Source organism: Myxine glutinosa, chromosome 8 (genome assembly GCF_964187855.1).
Source record: "Myxine glutinosa chromosome 8, kmMyxGlut1.1, whole genome shotgun sequence".
NCBI lineage: Eukaryota > Metazoa > Chordata > Myxini > Myxiniformes > Myxinidae > Myxine > Myxine glutinosa.
This window is the reverse complement of record NC_136268.1, coordinates 26,313,264-26,330,359: the sequence shown is the minus strand read 5'-3', so window position 1 is coordinate 26,330,359 and position 17,096 is coordinate 26,313,264. Positions and strand designations below refer to the sequence as shown.

Genomic DNA, 17,096 nt, shown 5'->3' with positions numbered 1-17,096 from the left:
GAGGGTGGGCATTATTACGACCAGGTAATCATAATAAACAATAGGCTTTATCAGGTGAAGATTGACAAAAGTAAGCTAACCGCAGCACAGCATTTCAGACGTTAGCCAAGATAACAGCAATAAATGGTTTCTTTCCCCAACGAACGAAGGGCTCTCAGGTGAAATAGCAGGATTATTTTACTTCCTTTGGTGGTTGGTAAACTTTTATCAACTCTCAGTTGATAAAAGATACGACCGCCCATTGACGGAGACTGACAAAGGGCCTTGACAAAGTCAAGTATGCTTCAGTTTAATCAAGGCAAGTTCACCAGTGTACTTGTTCATGAATTACAAGGTCATCATAGTACAATGGGCAAGCACATGGTACATGAGATTTTATCCTGAGTTCCCTACAGCACGAGTCAGGGGTTCAGATGGGAATACAAACAAGCCAATTCGAAATTTCTGCCAAAACCTCACCCCACCCTGTTATGCCCCATCCCCATCCCAACCACACCCCAGACAAGAAGTACGCACCACCACCACCTGTCTGCAGTATGTCTGAGTCCGGGAAATCATCGAAGTTTGACGTGTCGTCGATGCTTCTTATCTCTATCGTAATTGCAGCCGGTCTTTCCCTGGACAAAAACAAACAGAATATGCACACAGAGACCAAAATGCATGTGGATAGATATAGATATTAAAATAGATATTATTAATGCAGTAGATATTAAAATGGCAAACATACAATGTAGCTTATGTTGCGGAATTAAAACATACCTCATGCAAGGTGTGTGGTTATCACAGTTGTATTTAGACTATGCTAGACTATTAGAGTGAAAACACTGGAGTCAAGATGGGCACGAATAACACACAATCCAATTGAAGATTTGAAGGGCTCATTGCTGATGCTTTCTGATTGTCTGCTACAAAGTCAGATTGGCAAATACTGGGTTTCGCGCAAGTCACCATCGGTAATATCCGAAGAGACATAACCGAGTGACAGAGATCAGGACACCCTCATCTTTGATGACGATTGTGCGCAGTACTTCACAGTCTGGTATTTGAGGGTGACATGGATCGAGTCCTTGAGAGACTCGATTTCACGCTCTCCCAGGCCCTGCCAATGTGAGGCTAGTCAACCAAAAGAGGCTCAAGAGAGATGAAGGCTTTTTTGTATACATGATTGAGGCTCGTGGAAGAGCTAGAGTGCAGAATTGAAGGGTTCAAAATGGAAAGGGGCAAAGCGAACAAAATGAAAAGGCTAAGTTTGTAGAACTGCAGATGAGCTGGCAGTAGATCTCCCATCTTTGAACTCAGGATTTTCTTGCCACGTCTAGCACTCCTGCCATTGGCATCAATGGCGACAGACAATTTCTTGACGGTGTAAAATCCAAAACATGTTTAGGATTTTAGCAAACACGCTCTCTGGACTGGTGTGCATGACTTGCTAATTGTAATCTGGATGAAATTGGTCATTTGATGGCTAGGGTCTAGGATGACGACTTGTCACTAAAATGACTAAAAGTCACCAAGATGACTAAAAGTCACTCCAGCTCTTGCACTGCTGAAAGTCAGGTAGTTCAGTGGGCGGGGTACAAGTAGCACCACAGCAGAATGTCGACCGTCTTAGTTCACCTGTAGGACTTGTGTCCAGTTCCTGTGGCTATCTGATGGAGTAAAGTGCACTCCTCCATTTGGATTGCTAGCGTACTCATTGGGATTTCCCCCAAGTGATGCCATGGGCAGGGTCTTCTTTCATTCTTGATATTGACAAACTGCCAGCTATGTTTTTCATTGAGAGAGTTTGGGTCTCACAGATGCATGTACTGACAAACACCTGAAATCTACAGGAGGAAGGCAGGTGCTGTTGTGGAATTGCCTAACATTATGACAAAGGCGAGTCAATCATTTAGTGAGTTATCTGGCAAGCTGAGAACCAGTGACAACAGCATATAATGCAAGGTGTGGCACAAACCTGTTATTTGGGCGTGGCATGTGATCACACCAAAGAAATTCAAATGTTCCAATAATCAACCTTCATTCACAGGGAGGCCACCAAACACATTTTCTTGTTTTTGACAAAAGCATTTTTGGAGGGTGTAGTCTGCACATGGACTGCATGGGATTCTAAAAAGCAGGACTTCAAAAATATTGGAGCAGAGGTTTGTCCACTTGAAGGAGTCAAACTTGTTGGAACATGCTGATGACTCTACTCTCCGTCGCTCCATTCTTCATCCCTCAGATCGGCAGTCTGCAGCCTCCTCACTCTTAGTCAGGTTCACTATGTTTTTTCGTTCAAAATCATGGTAGATTAGCAAACCTATACATTTTTGGAAACGTTATTACATGGAAAATCTGAAAATCGATGTTTACATTTGCCAATTCCGACCAATTCGACCAATTCGACCAATCGACCAATTCGACCATTCGATTCGATCGACCATTCGACCAATTCGATCGATTCGATTCGATTCATCGAATTCGATTCGATCGACCAATTCGATTTGCCAATCAATTTGACCGACCTTTGCTTGTGTGGAACGGACTGTGAAAACGATGCGGACTATATTGTCGGATACAACACACAGGTCACAGGACAGTGATGAACTCTAAATGGCATATTCTGTAATCGTGTATGTTTGATGCCATTGACTGCCTGTGTATATTTTGTCATTGACTGCCTGTGTAGATGTGAAGTTATACTGACTGCATGTGTATATACGATTTTGCTGACTGCCTGTGTATGTTTGGTGATATGAATTATTGTGACACATTTTGATGTTATTAACTGCCTGTACAAAATGATAACATGTATTTGATTATGCAACTTATCGCGAATATAAAGACAGTATTTTGTAATTCAAAACCTTTGATTCGTGTCTTACCATTCCCCAAAGCACTAATTTGATACTTTCATTGGATTCCTTGTCCCTGAAAATATAGGTTTAGTATATTTTTAAAAGTTTTTAGGGTAATTAGAGGCAGAAATAGAACAAAATATGTATTTTACAGTGGCCATTTTGAAAATCCAAAATGGCCGCCATACAGGTATCTCTCCAAATGTAAACATTGATTTTTAGTTTCCTTATGCTATAACCTTTCCAAAAATGTATAGGTTTGCTAATCTACCATGATTTTGAACGAAATATAATTTATTGACATAGTGAACCTGACTATCTCTGCAGACCTGGACAAAATCACAGACTGGGCAAAGAAGTGGAACATGTCTTTCAATCCTGACAAATCTCACACTCTTACTATGCCTCTCCGAAAAGACCAACAAGACAACCCTCCCATCCACTTTCTGAATAATGCTCTCCAAGAAGTTCTGTCACTCAAGCTTTTGGGTCTCACTATCTGCCATGATCTTTCCTGGGAAAACCACATTTCAAATCTGGCCTCCAAAGCCAGTCGCCGACTGGGCATCCTCCGTCGTGCGAAGTCCTTCCTTGGCACACCTGAGCTCCTCACCACATACAAGGCTTTCATCCGCAGCTCAATGGAATACTGCTCTCCCCTCTGGGCTGGTGCTCCTGCCTCACACCTAGCTCATCTTCACGCTGTTGAAACCAAAGCATTCAGAATCATTGGAATCTCCCGCGATGAAGCCAACTCCGAGGGCCTCTCACTCACTCACCGCAGGCAGGTTGGTGGTCTTTCCGTCTTCTACCGACTCCTCTCTGGCCTTGCCCCCCCCAGCTCTCTCTGGGCTCTGTCCCGCAAATATTCCTACAAGTCGCACAAGATCTGCCTGCAACCCTCTTATGGTTAAACTGCCAAAATCAAGACTCTCTGCTCACCTTCACTCCTTCATTCCTCTTTTCTCCCGCCTCTGGAACAAACTCCCTCACTCTCTTCAATCCCACTCCTCCCTCCAGGTCTTTAAAACAGCTGTTCACCACCATCTCTTATCTTCCCCCATCCAAAACCTTGATCTTCTCTACCACCGCTAATTTCACCCCAATTCCACTTTTTTGAAATACCAACTTCTGTCCTGGAAGTCCTTGGTGTCTTTGTGTTTTATACTTCTCCACCCCCTCCCCCCCTTCCCACGCCGCCTCCCCCCAAGCCCTCTCCCTTCCACACATCTCCCTGCTCTCAAATGTTGTGTTTGTGTGCTTCCCCTTCTCTCCCCATCTTGTCTTCCGCTCCCTCTTTTTATATATTTTGTTTGTCTGGTTGATTTGTTTGTGAAGTAAATGTTAGCTCTTTCACGAGCCTCGATTCAGTATACAAAAAAAAAGAAGAAGAAAAAAAAAAAAAAGGCTTTTAGGGATACCGAGAAGCCCATGCACAGTGGTGACAGAATTGCATGAAGCCTCCAAGCAGGAATGCTCTAAGGGGTGTGATACGTTATTTCTGGGGGTGTGGAGCATGCTGTATTTGTGAGTTTGCTGCGAAAATAAAGAAGTGCGAAGAATATAATTCGAAGTCGAATTATATGACCTGTCCTACCTAAGTCATTGATTTTTGACAAGGAGTGCGAGAAAACATTCTGTTAACCGAATGGATGTACGCACCACGAAAAGGTTAAGAGCAACTGCTCTAAGGACTTGGCCTGATGGCAATTGAAGACTCGTCTGTCAGATTCAAACGAGTAGTTGGACACAGGTCGAGACGTACCACCATGTTCTACGACGTGATGAGGGAAAAACCACGCGACTCCTCCACCCCTTCTCTTCCTGTCTTTTTCGGGCCTTGAAATATCCCACATTGTCTGGGAATCTGGCTCGAATGACCATGCAAAACGAGGCCATTAAATGGAATGGACTTCTGTCGATGTGGGGTTGGTTCCGATTGGGGGTACAAGCTGAGATATTAGATGATGGTAATTTCATTTACTGACTGAGCAAAGAATATGGCAAAATAGTAACAGATGACAGAACATTAAGATGTAACAGAACATTATGATTGCAAGCCGTGTTGGGGTGGTGGAGGATGACATACAAATCTATCATTAACTAGCGCAGGACATTCAAAGACTGAGAAGACGTGTTTTTGGATAGAGGGAGCTCGAGGACACTGAAGACATACAAGAGTGAGGTACAAGGGGACTAATGGTTTGGCATGTACTCAATTACCTGATGTGTTCCCAGTCGACACCCTCAAAGAAGAGCTGATCTTTTATCTCCTCGACACCAGCTGCCCCAACTCGGTGATCAGCCTCGCAACAGAACCTGTTTCACCAGAATAAATATGAATGATCGCTTTAAGGCCATTTTCCCCCGGGTTAGCCTTGCGGGCCCCATGACAATCATGGTTCCCTGTTTGAGGCAATGTTTTTATGGCCGGATGCCCTTCCTGACACCAACCCTTGGTCGCCTCTTACGATGCGCAGGGATACGGTGTACCTATTCTAAATCGGAGTGCACACCGTGATCATTCATCCCAGCAAGCTGGTACTCAATTTGCCGACCTCGGAAGGATGACAGGCTGAGTCAACCCCCCTGGCGTTAATTCAGCGATCGACCGGGATTTGAACCCAGGATCCTCGGATCCCAAGCTGGCACCCTAACCGCTAAGCCAATGCCAGGCTCACCAGGAATTAGGTTAAAAAATACATTTACAAACCAGCATTACATCCTCCTCATACTGGCTTAAAATCGTTCAAAGAAATTACTCAATAAAATTTTAACACAATGAAAATTGATAAGGCATTCACGAATTCATTTCTGCACTGGCAGCTTGTTATTGGCAAACTCATAGCTCTGCCTAATGAACACTACATGGCACGTACACAGCAAAACCAAGACAGCAAGCCAAGTGAAGAAGAAGCGAGGCTCCATTAAGATGTTAAACTGGATGCAGCAGAATCACCTGAGGATGAGCTCTCTGGCCTTTTCAGAAATAGGTACCTCTGGGGGGAAAACCAGCGTCTCTTTCCAATGCATCACTTTACGGTACGTCTCTTGTGGAGATTCGGAACAGAATGGTGGGTATCCTGGAATGGGATATAGTGCAAAGCATGGAATAAGGAAATAACACTCAAATTTTGATATTTAAAAAGCAATTTATTATGCATACACACTGGTGGGAAATGTAGGGGTGGGCAAGTTGAGAAAAGGAAGAGAAGGGAGAAAAACTGGAGAGAAAGAAGGATAGGAGAGTGTGGAGATATAGGAAAGAACTTGAGTATATATTGGAGATGGACGGGAAATAAGGGTTGGGAGAAGTACTCATAAAAACTTGCAACATATTTACCTCGGCCATCGAAAGTGGACGGAGGTTATGTTTTCACCCGTTTGTCTATCTGTGTGAGCAGGATATCACAAAACGTTATGGACGGATTCGGACGAAACATGGTGGACGAGTTGGGTATGTGAGAAGAACAAGCCGATTCGATTTTGGTTCAGGTCCGGATGCAGGTATACCCATCAGTGGGATACAAAACGTAAACTGTTCAGCCTGGTGGAGGTATGCGCTCTACCGAATGCCATTCCAGTTACCTCCACCACCAAAGGTGGATGGAGGTTATGTTTTCACCGCTGTGTGTTTGTTTGTTTGTTTGAGAACAAAATACCTCAAAAAGTTGTGGACGGATTCGGACGAAATTTGGCAGAGATGTAGCATATGTGACAAGGACGAAATTATTAGATTTTGGTGAAGAACCCGATTCGGATCCGGCTACTAGAATTTTTAAAGCGATTCTTCACCGTTGTGAGATAGGGCCAAAAACGATACATAGCAGGATATCTCAAAATGTTATGGATGGATTTGGACGAAACTTGTTGGACAGGTTGTGTGTGTGACAAGGAAGAATCGATTCGATTTTGGTGAAGATCCGAATATGGATTCAGATATGAGATTTATTTAATTTCTTAAGTGATTCTTCCCGATTGAGTGATATGGCCAACCAGGTGGAGGTATGCTCTCTACTGAGTGCCATTCTAGTTTCACATGGAATCAATAGATGGGCCCTTCATCAACATGTATGAGCCATGAAGTATGACATCGATGGGTTCAAGAAATGAAAGTGGTTCTTGCCAAAAATGCGATCTGTTACAATCTGTTATATAGTTTTGATTAATTTTATGCACAAACAAAACGGGTCTTCATCTCCATGGTCCAAAAAGCATTGCTTTGGTCACCCTCCATCACACGGCACGAAATCGGGGATCCCTTCAGTGCTCACATCAATCATTGTCACAAATGGACATTGGAAAACTGGTGAGCCTTTCAAAATTAATAACAAATAGCTGTGGTTTGCATTACAATTAGCTCTTGATAGAGTGCAGAGGAGGACCAGGTACTCAAGAGTGGAATGAAGTTGTTTTCTTAACACATCGCCGTTGCCGTTTGGTCGGCCTTTTTCTCATACAGCCAAACCAGTTGAGGATTTCCCATTTGTACTGGCGACTCTCTCTGTATATAGTGGAGGGTTCTGCTCGAGACCATCTTCGTTGACCATACATAGCAGATTTCTTCTTGTCCGAGCATCCATTGCCAAATTATCCTTAAATTGCAGCCTGGACTCGATCACAAACCACCACCGACTCAGTGCTTCACAACCCGGAGCCCAAGCTAATAGCAAACGTTTCACACAATACTATAACAGCCAAGCAAATGTAAACACCTTTAGCATGTGGTGTTAAAGCACTAACCGATGAGCATTTCAAACATGATGACACCGAGAGACCACCAGTCACACAGCTTATTGTAGCCCGTTTGCTGGAACACCTCAGGCGCGATGTAATCCGGAGTGCCCACTGTAGAATAAGCCTTGGAGGGGCAGAGCAGAACGGAGGAGTTCTGGGTCATCACGTGATCTTTTGAGGTACCAGCTTGCAGATCTATTATAACCACCACTACAGGAAAATAAATAAATACAAAACAGCCATCTGGGAAAGAAGAGGTGCCTTGCCCACCAGTTGCCGTCTATTCTTCTTCCATGTTTCCGCTTTCCTCTTTGAGTTCATAGGTTTTGAAGCTGTAAAACCACAACACACACAGCACATCATTTTGACCTCCTCGATGCCATCTTTCTCATTCAGATCTCTAAACAAAGCCACAAATTGATTGGCTTCAGGCAATATTTCAAAACTAAATTTGACATTGGAAGTTGGTCTCAATTACTCGATTTAACCTTTTCTCATGTTTAGCAATGACTTTCAAATTGTACTTTGTCCATTTTATCCTGAAAAACGTGTGGCATGACTGCTCTGAGCATTCATTTGACCGGGAATGAAATTACATGTTTTGGAAAATGTACCTTCAACTGCTGAAAAGAAACAAACAAACAAAAAAAAACAGTCCGCATCATACAAGACAAGGTTATTACTTATGTAGGTTGAATAATAACGAGGTAAGTTCGAAATTATGCAGCTGAAGATGCTGACCAAAGGGGGAAGATATTGTTACGGAAATGGCAACGGGGTAATTGGGTTTAGTATATACTAGTTATTTCATATTAGATGTTGGCATAGGTGTCATGTAAATAATGTGATTAAAGAGGCAGTGTCGATTGAAGTGTTTATTGAGCTCTTCTTCCCACCCAAATGTTTGTTCCGAAGGCCCCATCTTCCCCAACCCCCCTAGTCTACACTCTAAAACGTTCCCCATGTACAAAGTGGGAAAATATTGTTACGGAAATGGCAACGGGGTAGAAGGGGCATGGCCCTCGTTTGCATGATTGTCACATGATGGGACATTTCTGCAGTAAGGTTTCGGAAGATCACATGACAGCATTTCTGATGATAAATAGGATAATGGACAAAGTAGGGAAGATGTATATTTAACAGGGTGCTGGATTGGATGATGAAAGTAAAACTTTTGGAAAAGATATTTGTATAAATAAACAGGCACAGCATGTTTGGGACAAGTTCCAGACAAATACATATATTTTCTCCTCTTGTCTGGTTTCTCTCAGTTATTTTGTTCAAGATCAAACTGAAGGAAATCTCAGTTTCTTTTACAAAGCTCGGAACAAGTGTGTGTCTACCCTCAGGAGAGCCAGGAAGCAATATCTCTCCACCCTCAAGACTGAATTCTCAAACCTGTCTCCTTCCTCCAAATCTTGGTGGCATCTGGTCAAATCTGTTTCTGGTGTTTGTTCCCCCTCCATCTCCTCCCTCATCTCAAACGGCTACACAGCTAACTCCGCACGTGAAAAAGCTGAATGCCTCAACTCTGTGTTTGCCTCTAAATCTTGTGTCCCAAACGCATCCCTCTCTGTACCCACCTTACCCAGTCGAACCCAACTGCTCCTGGACTCTGTGTCCTTCTCTCCTGACAAGTTGGAGAAGTTTTTGTCAAACCTCGACTCTGATTCTGCAACTGGACCAGACGGCATCAGCCCATGGCTCCTAAAATCCTGCTCTACCACTCTATCTCACCCTCACTGTTCTTTTCACCCTCTCTTTTTCTCAAGGTCATCTTCCATCTGCTTGGAAATCAGCAAACATTACCGCTTTACACAAAAAAGGTGCAAAAACAGATCATTGCAACTACAGACCAAACAGCCTGCTCCCAATTATCAGCAAAGTCATGGAATCCATCATTACTTCTGATATCAAATCCTTCCTCTTCTCCAATGGCTTGATCTCCGATCATCAATTTGGATTCAGACCAGGTCACTCTACTCTGGACATGCTGCTTCTGCTGTCTCAACAAAGGATGGAGGTCCTCAATGCCAAACCAAAATCCAAAGGTCCCCCATCCAAAACCTTGATCTTTTCTACCCCTGTTAAACACCCCAAATCCGCCTCTTTCAATCCCCAACTGCTTTCCTGAAATTCCGAGCAGTGTTCATTTGCTTTGTAGTTTATACCCCCACCCCCCTCATCCCCCAGCCCTCCCCCTTCCACAGATCTACCGACGTCCCTGTTCTCTACTGTTGTTGTGCTTGTGTGCTTCCCTCTCTCCCCCTCTTGTCTCCCACTCCCTTCATTGCATGTTTTATGTGTCTGTGCATGTTTTCATGTTCAATGTGTTAGCTCTTACACGAGCCTCGATTCTGTATACAAAAAAGAAAAGAAAAAAAAAGTGTTCTTCCATTCTACACACAGCAAGTGCAAACTAAACTGTACAAAAGGTCGCGACAATCAGACAAGGGACTCAGTCATGGGCCGGGAGCAAGCCCAGCACGTGATTGGAACAATACTAGCCCCTCCAGCCAATGAGCACAGGAATGTGATCATCTTGTGATGTCCACGGGGACATATGAGCACAAGTCACGGGTGATTCAATCTCCGCAGGACAATATAAAAGTGCGCAGAGTGGAATGGGTGGCTGTCGAGAGGTCTCTCTATCTCTCCAGTACCAGTAATGCTCTCTGGCTCTGCGGACCAGTACAGCTATGTGGACAGGTCCCATCAAGTCCAACTCATCAACCCCCTGTATATCAACTGCTTCCCTAATGAGTAAGTGTAAAATAATGAAGCCATCGAGATTCAACGACACATTGGAGTACATATGTTAACATTCATTTTGTTCAGTTTGTTTTGCCGCTCGAGGCCATGTGCACCTCTCGTCCGCCCCGTTTCTCATTAATAAACCCCATATTAATAAAATCCGTTTAGTTAATTGGGCACACCAAGCCCATATGCGGGCAAATTGGGATTTAGGACATTTAAGGCGCCATTACCAAAACGCGATTAGCCACCGAAGAGCTCCACTTGGCTATTTCTAACGGCTAATTGCCGACGTCCGTGCGGCCTCAACTGCCAGCATGTATGCAAATTGAAAGCAAACGCTGGACCCCTCACCCCTCCCTGCCTAGCGAATTCTGAAGACCTGTGTGACCATAACAGTATCTTGGGAAATAACATAAAATGACTCCAATGAGCAAGCAGAACGAGCAAATGATGCTATCCCTCTTTATACTAGGCTTACGCTTGGAAAATGCTCCTTTAATAGCTTAACATCAACCCCAAAGGCTCGCATTGGACAATTGCCACAATCGGCTTCACCATTGGTGTGAAAAATAGCACAAGATTGACTCATCACGTAACTTAAAGCTGCGCTAGAAAATGTGTCTCCAATTGCATTCATGAACATTGCCCTAGAAAGGTCGAAGTTTTGATGCCGAGAAACTCTGTCTTTCTCCACAATAACAGCAAGAAATACTTACTGAAATCACTGGGCTGTGCCTGCGTCAGGTCCCTGTAGAACTCCGTACGATGGGCTTTCTTAAGGCCCGTGCAAAGGCCAAAATCGGAGAGCTTGACGTGCCCCTAAGGGTCGAGAGAAAGGATTGTGCTACAAGTGTGATGAGGTTTGATGATCGGGGAGATGTGGACAATGGGGTGAGCAGGGCTTTGCATACAAACAGGATAACAGGAGATGAAGAACAAGAGGAGCTGTTCTTTCAGTAACATATCCCCTTATACCTTGCTGTCAAGCAATAAATTGTCTGGCTTGATGTCCCGGTGGATAAAGCCAAGTTGGTGGATGGAATCGATGGCAAGAACAGATTCCGCAATGTAAAATTGCGTTTCCTCTTCAGTTAAAGTATCCTTCTTCATCAGGAGTGTCATCATGTCCCCTGCACCAAAGACACCAGACACCAGACACATCATCAACAAGCAGTAATGGCTTCCATTACCTTAATCATCGAAAAACATCCCGAAATGAGATATGGTTCTACATGCTAGTTTAAATGCCATGCAATGGACCAACTTCCTCGATCGCCAAGTCAGAAACGAATCCACATTAAGTACATACTTAAGCTTATTACCATATGGTCAGCAGGCAAGAGTTAAACGCAAACACCCAACTTAGAGCACAATGTGAACAGACCTCCAGGCAGAAACTCCATGATGAGGTAGAGGTTCTTGGGATCTTGGAAGCTGTAAAACATCTTGACGACCCACTGGTTGTCTGCTTCCACAAGGATATCTCTCTCAGCACGAATGTGCGCCACCTGACAGCAATTTTGAGCACATTCGCAAACCCTGTTAGCTCGACTTCCGTGGTACAGGACCACATATTCCCCATTGTTTCCTGAATACAGCACCCAAAACACTGGACATCTATCAATCTCACATTCCACATAACCAGGGAATTTGGACACAAGAATATGCCATTTGGTCCATCACACCTATGCTGTATCCATACAAAAATAAATCACAATTGCCGTTGTCTTTTCTGTTCTTTCATATCACTAACGAAAAACCTGAACTTACGGATGGGTCAATTCCCCCAGAATTGGAGTAATTTAGTAGGACTTGTCATACTCCCTCCTAAAGGAAGCGGTGCTATGTCATACGCATTTACATAGTGAGAATTGGCGTCCGCCCCCTACCCTGAACTCCTGGAATGATTAATTTTTTTATGCGCCCAAAACGTTTCGCCTTGGAGGTCCTGCAAGCAAGCATGGACTTGCGATGCACACACATTATGTACATGTATATGCAAGTTGCTGAAGGTTACAGAAGAGTGAGGCTATATGGCTCCCGGAAGTGAGTGTTCTCTGTGGTATTTTCAGGAATCTATATAGTCAGGCCATCTGGGGATACCAACAGAAGCCAAGGTGGTCATGCTCAACGATCCCACTCCCACCAGGCAGCACTATACACTGCACATTTACAAAGAGAGAATTGGGGTCCTCCCCCTCCCATCCCCCAGAACCCTGCGTGCCATTTTATTTACTGCCTCAAATCTTCCTGGGCACACACCGAGTACAACCACCAGTCATCAACTCATTTCGGCTAGCGGTTCGGGAGTGCATACAAGTCAAACAAACAAACCCCCCCAAAAAAAACACACACTTCTGGAAATTTTATACAATATGAATAACTTAATCTTATATTATTTATGGCCCCTTAAAATCAACTTGTGTATTCCATTTAATCGTAAGAAGCATAATATGTGGCCAAAGTGGTCTAATCCTTTTGAAATATATGAAGGGGTTTTATTTTCCATAACCTCAATGCAGTTGAACAGCTGGCTTCAAGTTCCCATATCACGGACAGTGTGTTATAGGGTGCAGCACTTCGTATTGGCAACGCACCAGAAACAGTTTTATTTTCTTACCTTTTTTGCAATGCAAGATGTAATCTTAGGCTTGTGGCAGAGCGTGGACTTAAAACATGCAAAATAAGGACTAGGAGACATTTTTAAAAAAGAAAAAAAAAAGTACTTTTGCCTGAATCACAAGGCCAATAGATAATGGACAAATCAACACAGCACATGGAATTTTATCCAGATATTCCAGCATCACAAACAACATGCCCAGAATGGAATGTCCACCAGACCAATCGTGATATGAAGTCAAGGGTAACCCAAGGATAGGCACTCAGAATAATTTAAAATAGCACAGATAAATGGCGTCAGATGAGTGGCTCTAAAATGTCAATGGCAATGGCCACCGATGTCCTTCCCACTGGATGTGTTGCCTTTACCACTAATCAACCCGGAGCTAGCAAAGGAAGTGTCATTCAATTTTGCTCCTCAATGTACTCTTACAAACCAGTGTTAAAAACGAGAAAATTGAATTTCACAGAAATAGGTCAATGCCTCCACCCACATCACAAGTCAACACACTGTTACGTTTCATCTCAATGGAAGGTCACACAAGAGAGAGAGGGCACGAGAAAAAAAAAGAAGATAAGTAGAAGAGATGACGTCAGATGCTTCTAGCTTATAGTTATGAATTATGGTATTAAAATGAATTTTAAAGCGCACATGAACTTTGACCTGTTGGAGCCGAAATATAATCTGTTCATCATTGTGTTACGATCTGTGCTTGTGCCAAGTTTGGTTTAAATCTGTCCAGTAGTTCACTAGTTATCGTAGCAACAAAAAACTGACAATGGATAAATGGTCGAATGCATGGACAACCCGAAACACAATGCTTCCGGTCTTCGCCTGCCGAAGCATGGTTTTCTCTATGATCAAATCACACTTGAGAGTTAATGTTAGACATATGGGATAATATTATATTCCAGATTAGAATTTTGTTTTTTAACTGTACAGTACAGCTCAATATCGTTAGATATTCCCATTAACACGGGAACACCAGAAATAACGCGAATGGCAGCAACACCAGAAATAGGACGAGGCCATTAGACCCATAAACCCTGCGCAATGCTTGGCAACCTAATGCTTGGCAACCTAATGCTTGGCAACTCGTGCTTTATCCTTTTAAATTCTGAGCATCAAGCAAGGGAGCAGCACGTACCATTTAAAAAAGTTTTTGGTATGGACGAGGCCGGGTCGGGAATCACAGTGTGTTTGAATCGCAAATTTCCCAGACTCAGAGCAAACACCATCGAGTTTAGTTGGATTTGTTTAAATTTGTTTGACGTTTACAACACCCTTGTAATTCATGTTAAAAATTACATCAATGCCCTCTCCTACATATACTACCGTCACGAGGGTCCGCTATTCACAGTCCGCTTGAGCTGGTAGTCGAAAAACCTCCGCAAATGCCAAAACGATATTAGAATTTCCTGCATTCTATTACTATATTACGATCCTCCAATAATCGGCTAAATGAAGCAGAGTTTGGCGGTTGATCGCATGCGCAAAGACAAAAGGCAGGAAGCTGTTTCTTCGAGACAAAAGAGGGAGGGTTAAAGAAGGACAGGATAATCAATGAATAGGGAATAGACCTTCAATCAAAAGACAAGAAAAGAGGCAGAAGAAACACGCAGTCTTGTGTATAATGTAAATAAATAACCCACTATGACGCCAACATATCGGATTCAAACCATCAAAGGAACATGGGTGAGGACTTAAGGCAGGCACAAGCTAGTTGGGGCTGCAGGATGGCGTGGCACAGGCCGTCGTGGCACAGGCCGTCGTGGCAAAGGCCGTCGTGGCAAAGGCCGTTGTGGCAAAGGCCGGCGTGGCAAAGGCCGGCGTGAAACTGGGTGAAGTGCGGCTAGGAAAGCAATGGCGATGAGGCTTGGAGCCGAGGGGATGGCGATGTCAGCGCAACTTTCAAAAATGGTCCTTTTGTTGGGAGTGACCAGACAGAGAGAAGCTGTTCATGCAAAGGTCCAACTTCAACTGCCCCACACATGTGTGTACACAGCGTTCATCACTTCCGGGATTACACTCATGCATGGAGGGATGCTCTCATTGGCCGCTAACTGGTGTGGGCAGAGCCATCTTTCAGGCCGCCCGCCCCGTGGGGCGTGCACTTGCCAGAGTATTGCACCCCTTTTCAGGGCCCTACAGCTCACTCCTCTGCCGTGACCTGTTGTCTTTTGGCTAAACAGCCCATGATATGTCCCATTTAAAAGCACATAGCGCTTTCCCGTGTGCCAAAGTCCTCTACCTGGTTTTGCCTGTACAGGAGGTTTTACACAACACAACCCAACATCACCCTATTCTGCTCTATCATTTACAATCACCGCCTTTTCAGTGGACGTTTTACCATACGACTTACCTCTGACAGAAAGCTAATACAAGAGTAAGTCTACCCTACTCTATCACACGGTACACACTATTCTTAACACAATCTATCTGTGGATCACCCTCCCCCTCCACATAACGATACTGTATCTATACAATCTTCCACACCAGCATTTAAGATAGTTCTAAAAAGAAAAATTCAACTTAAAGTACAAGGTAGGAGAGTAGCTTTGCTAAGCTGGACAATAGCACTGATCTGAAAATGAAATGGAAAAAAAGAAGATCAAATTACATCTACAACTGGAGCGTTTCAGAGAACACGTTACCCCACACAGTGTATACTTCAAATAAAAGAAATTAATGATTTTAAATATCGTTAAAAAAATTTTTTTTTAAATTTAGGGCTATTGAAACAGCGTTGCACGCCACCATTATACACCACACCTTAGGTCATGTCCAAGCACTGCTAGACTTGAGGTTCTTAGAAGCAGTAAGAAAGCAATTTGTGTTCTAGTGTTCAAGTATGTTAAGCCTGGTGTTGGTTTAGCGGTTAGGGTGCCGGCTTGGGATCCTAGGATCCTGGGTTCGAATCCCGGTCGATCGCTGAATTAACGCCAGGGGGATTGACTCAGCTTGTCATCCTTCCGAGGTCGGCATATTGAGTACCAGTTCACTGGTAATTCCCTGTGTGTCGCAAGAGGCGACTAACAGGGTTGGTGGCAGGAAGGGCATCCGGCCTTAAAACATTGCTTCAAAAAGGGGGCCACAGTGCCCGAAAAAGGCCAACCCCTGCTCTGTGGGGAAAAATGGCCTCCAAAGATGGTTCTTAGTGTTCAAGTATGTAATCTAATCTAATAAATAAAATTCATTGGATGTCTATCTGTCTGTTCGCGTTTTTTGCAAAGACCGCTGGACCGACAACCACCAAATTTGGCACACAGACTAAGTCCAACCTGGGGATTGTCCTGAGCGAATTTTAATCCACCATCTCAGCATTTAAATACCCCCCCTCACCCCAAAGACCCCTTTTTTACATGCTTTTTATGTGCCCAAGAGTTTAGATTAAATGCTTGAGAGAAGACGTTTTACATGCTTGAGAGGTTAGACACCTTAAAACCCCAAAGACCCATAAGACCAATTAAAAACCCCAAAACCCCAAAGACCCTTTAGACCCTCAAGACCCCACAGATCCCCCAAGACACATTAAAGCCTTTAAAACCCCGAAGACCCTTAATATCCCGAACACTCTTTATACCCAGAACACCTTGAAGACCCTAAAGACCCCAAATACACTAAAGACCCTTTAAGACCTCAAAGACATGTAAGACTCCAACGACATGTAAGACCCTCAGGACCTCAAAGATTATTCGGACATCAAAAACCCTCAAGACCCCAAAGACCTTTGAAGACCCCGAAGACCCCTTTACTCGCCAGCATTGCCTCAACTCACAATTTTATATAAACCCAATCCGGCATCACCTCAACTCACCATTTTAAATAAACACAAACTGGTATCACCTCAATGATATCACCTCAATGAAATGATGAATTGCGAAAGATGATGGGAATAGAGCCTGTGATTGATGCTGTGAAGAGGAACAGGTTGAGCTGGTTTGGTCATGTGTTGAGGAAGGATGAAAGTGACTGGTTGAGAAGAGTGATGGAAATGAATGTAGATGAAGTTGAGGACGGGGAAGACCGAGAAAGACTTGGCTAAAGATGGTGGAAGAAGAAATGCGGGCAAGGGGGTTAACAAGGAGAGATGCAGAAAATAGGGCAAAATGGAGAAGATTGTCATGGCGACCGCAAGGCTA

At 43.8% G+C, this 17,096-nt stretch overlaps 1 protein-coding gene across 7 annotated transcripts in view; it reads right to left on the bottom strand.

Annotated features, from left to right (window-relative positions):
- LOC137432315 (serine/threonine-protein kinase 38) overlaps positions 1-17,096 on the bottom strand; it is a 444,663-nt gene that overhangs the window by 18,934 nt on the left and 408,633 nt on the right. For all 7 annotated transcript variants that reach the window (XM_078783040.1, XM_068124137.2, XM_078783038.1 and 4 more), the window contains 8 exons: positions 11,719-11,842; positions 11,310-11,464; positions 11,051-11,153; positions 7,848-7,909; positions 7,584-7,701; positions 5,800-5,923; positions 5,064-5,159; positions 517-617 (listed from right to left, as the gene is read on the bottom strand). In XM_078783040.1, coding sequence (XP_078639166.1) covers positions 517-617; positions 5,064-5,159; positions 5,800-5,923; positions 7,584-7,701; positions 7,848-7,909; positions 11,051-11,153; positions 11,310-11,464; positions 11,719-11,842 — 883 coding nt within the window. The remainder of the gene's footprint in view (positions 1-516; positions 618-5,063; positions 5,160-5,799; positions 5,924-7,583; positions 7,702-7,847; positions 7,910-11,050; positions 11,154-11,309; positions 11,465-11,718; positions 11,843-17,096) is intronic.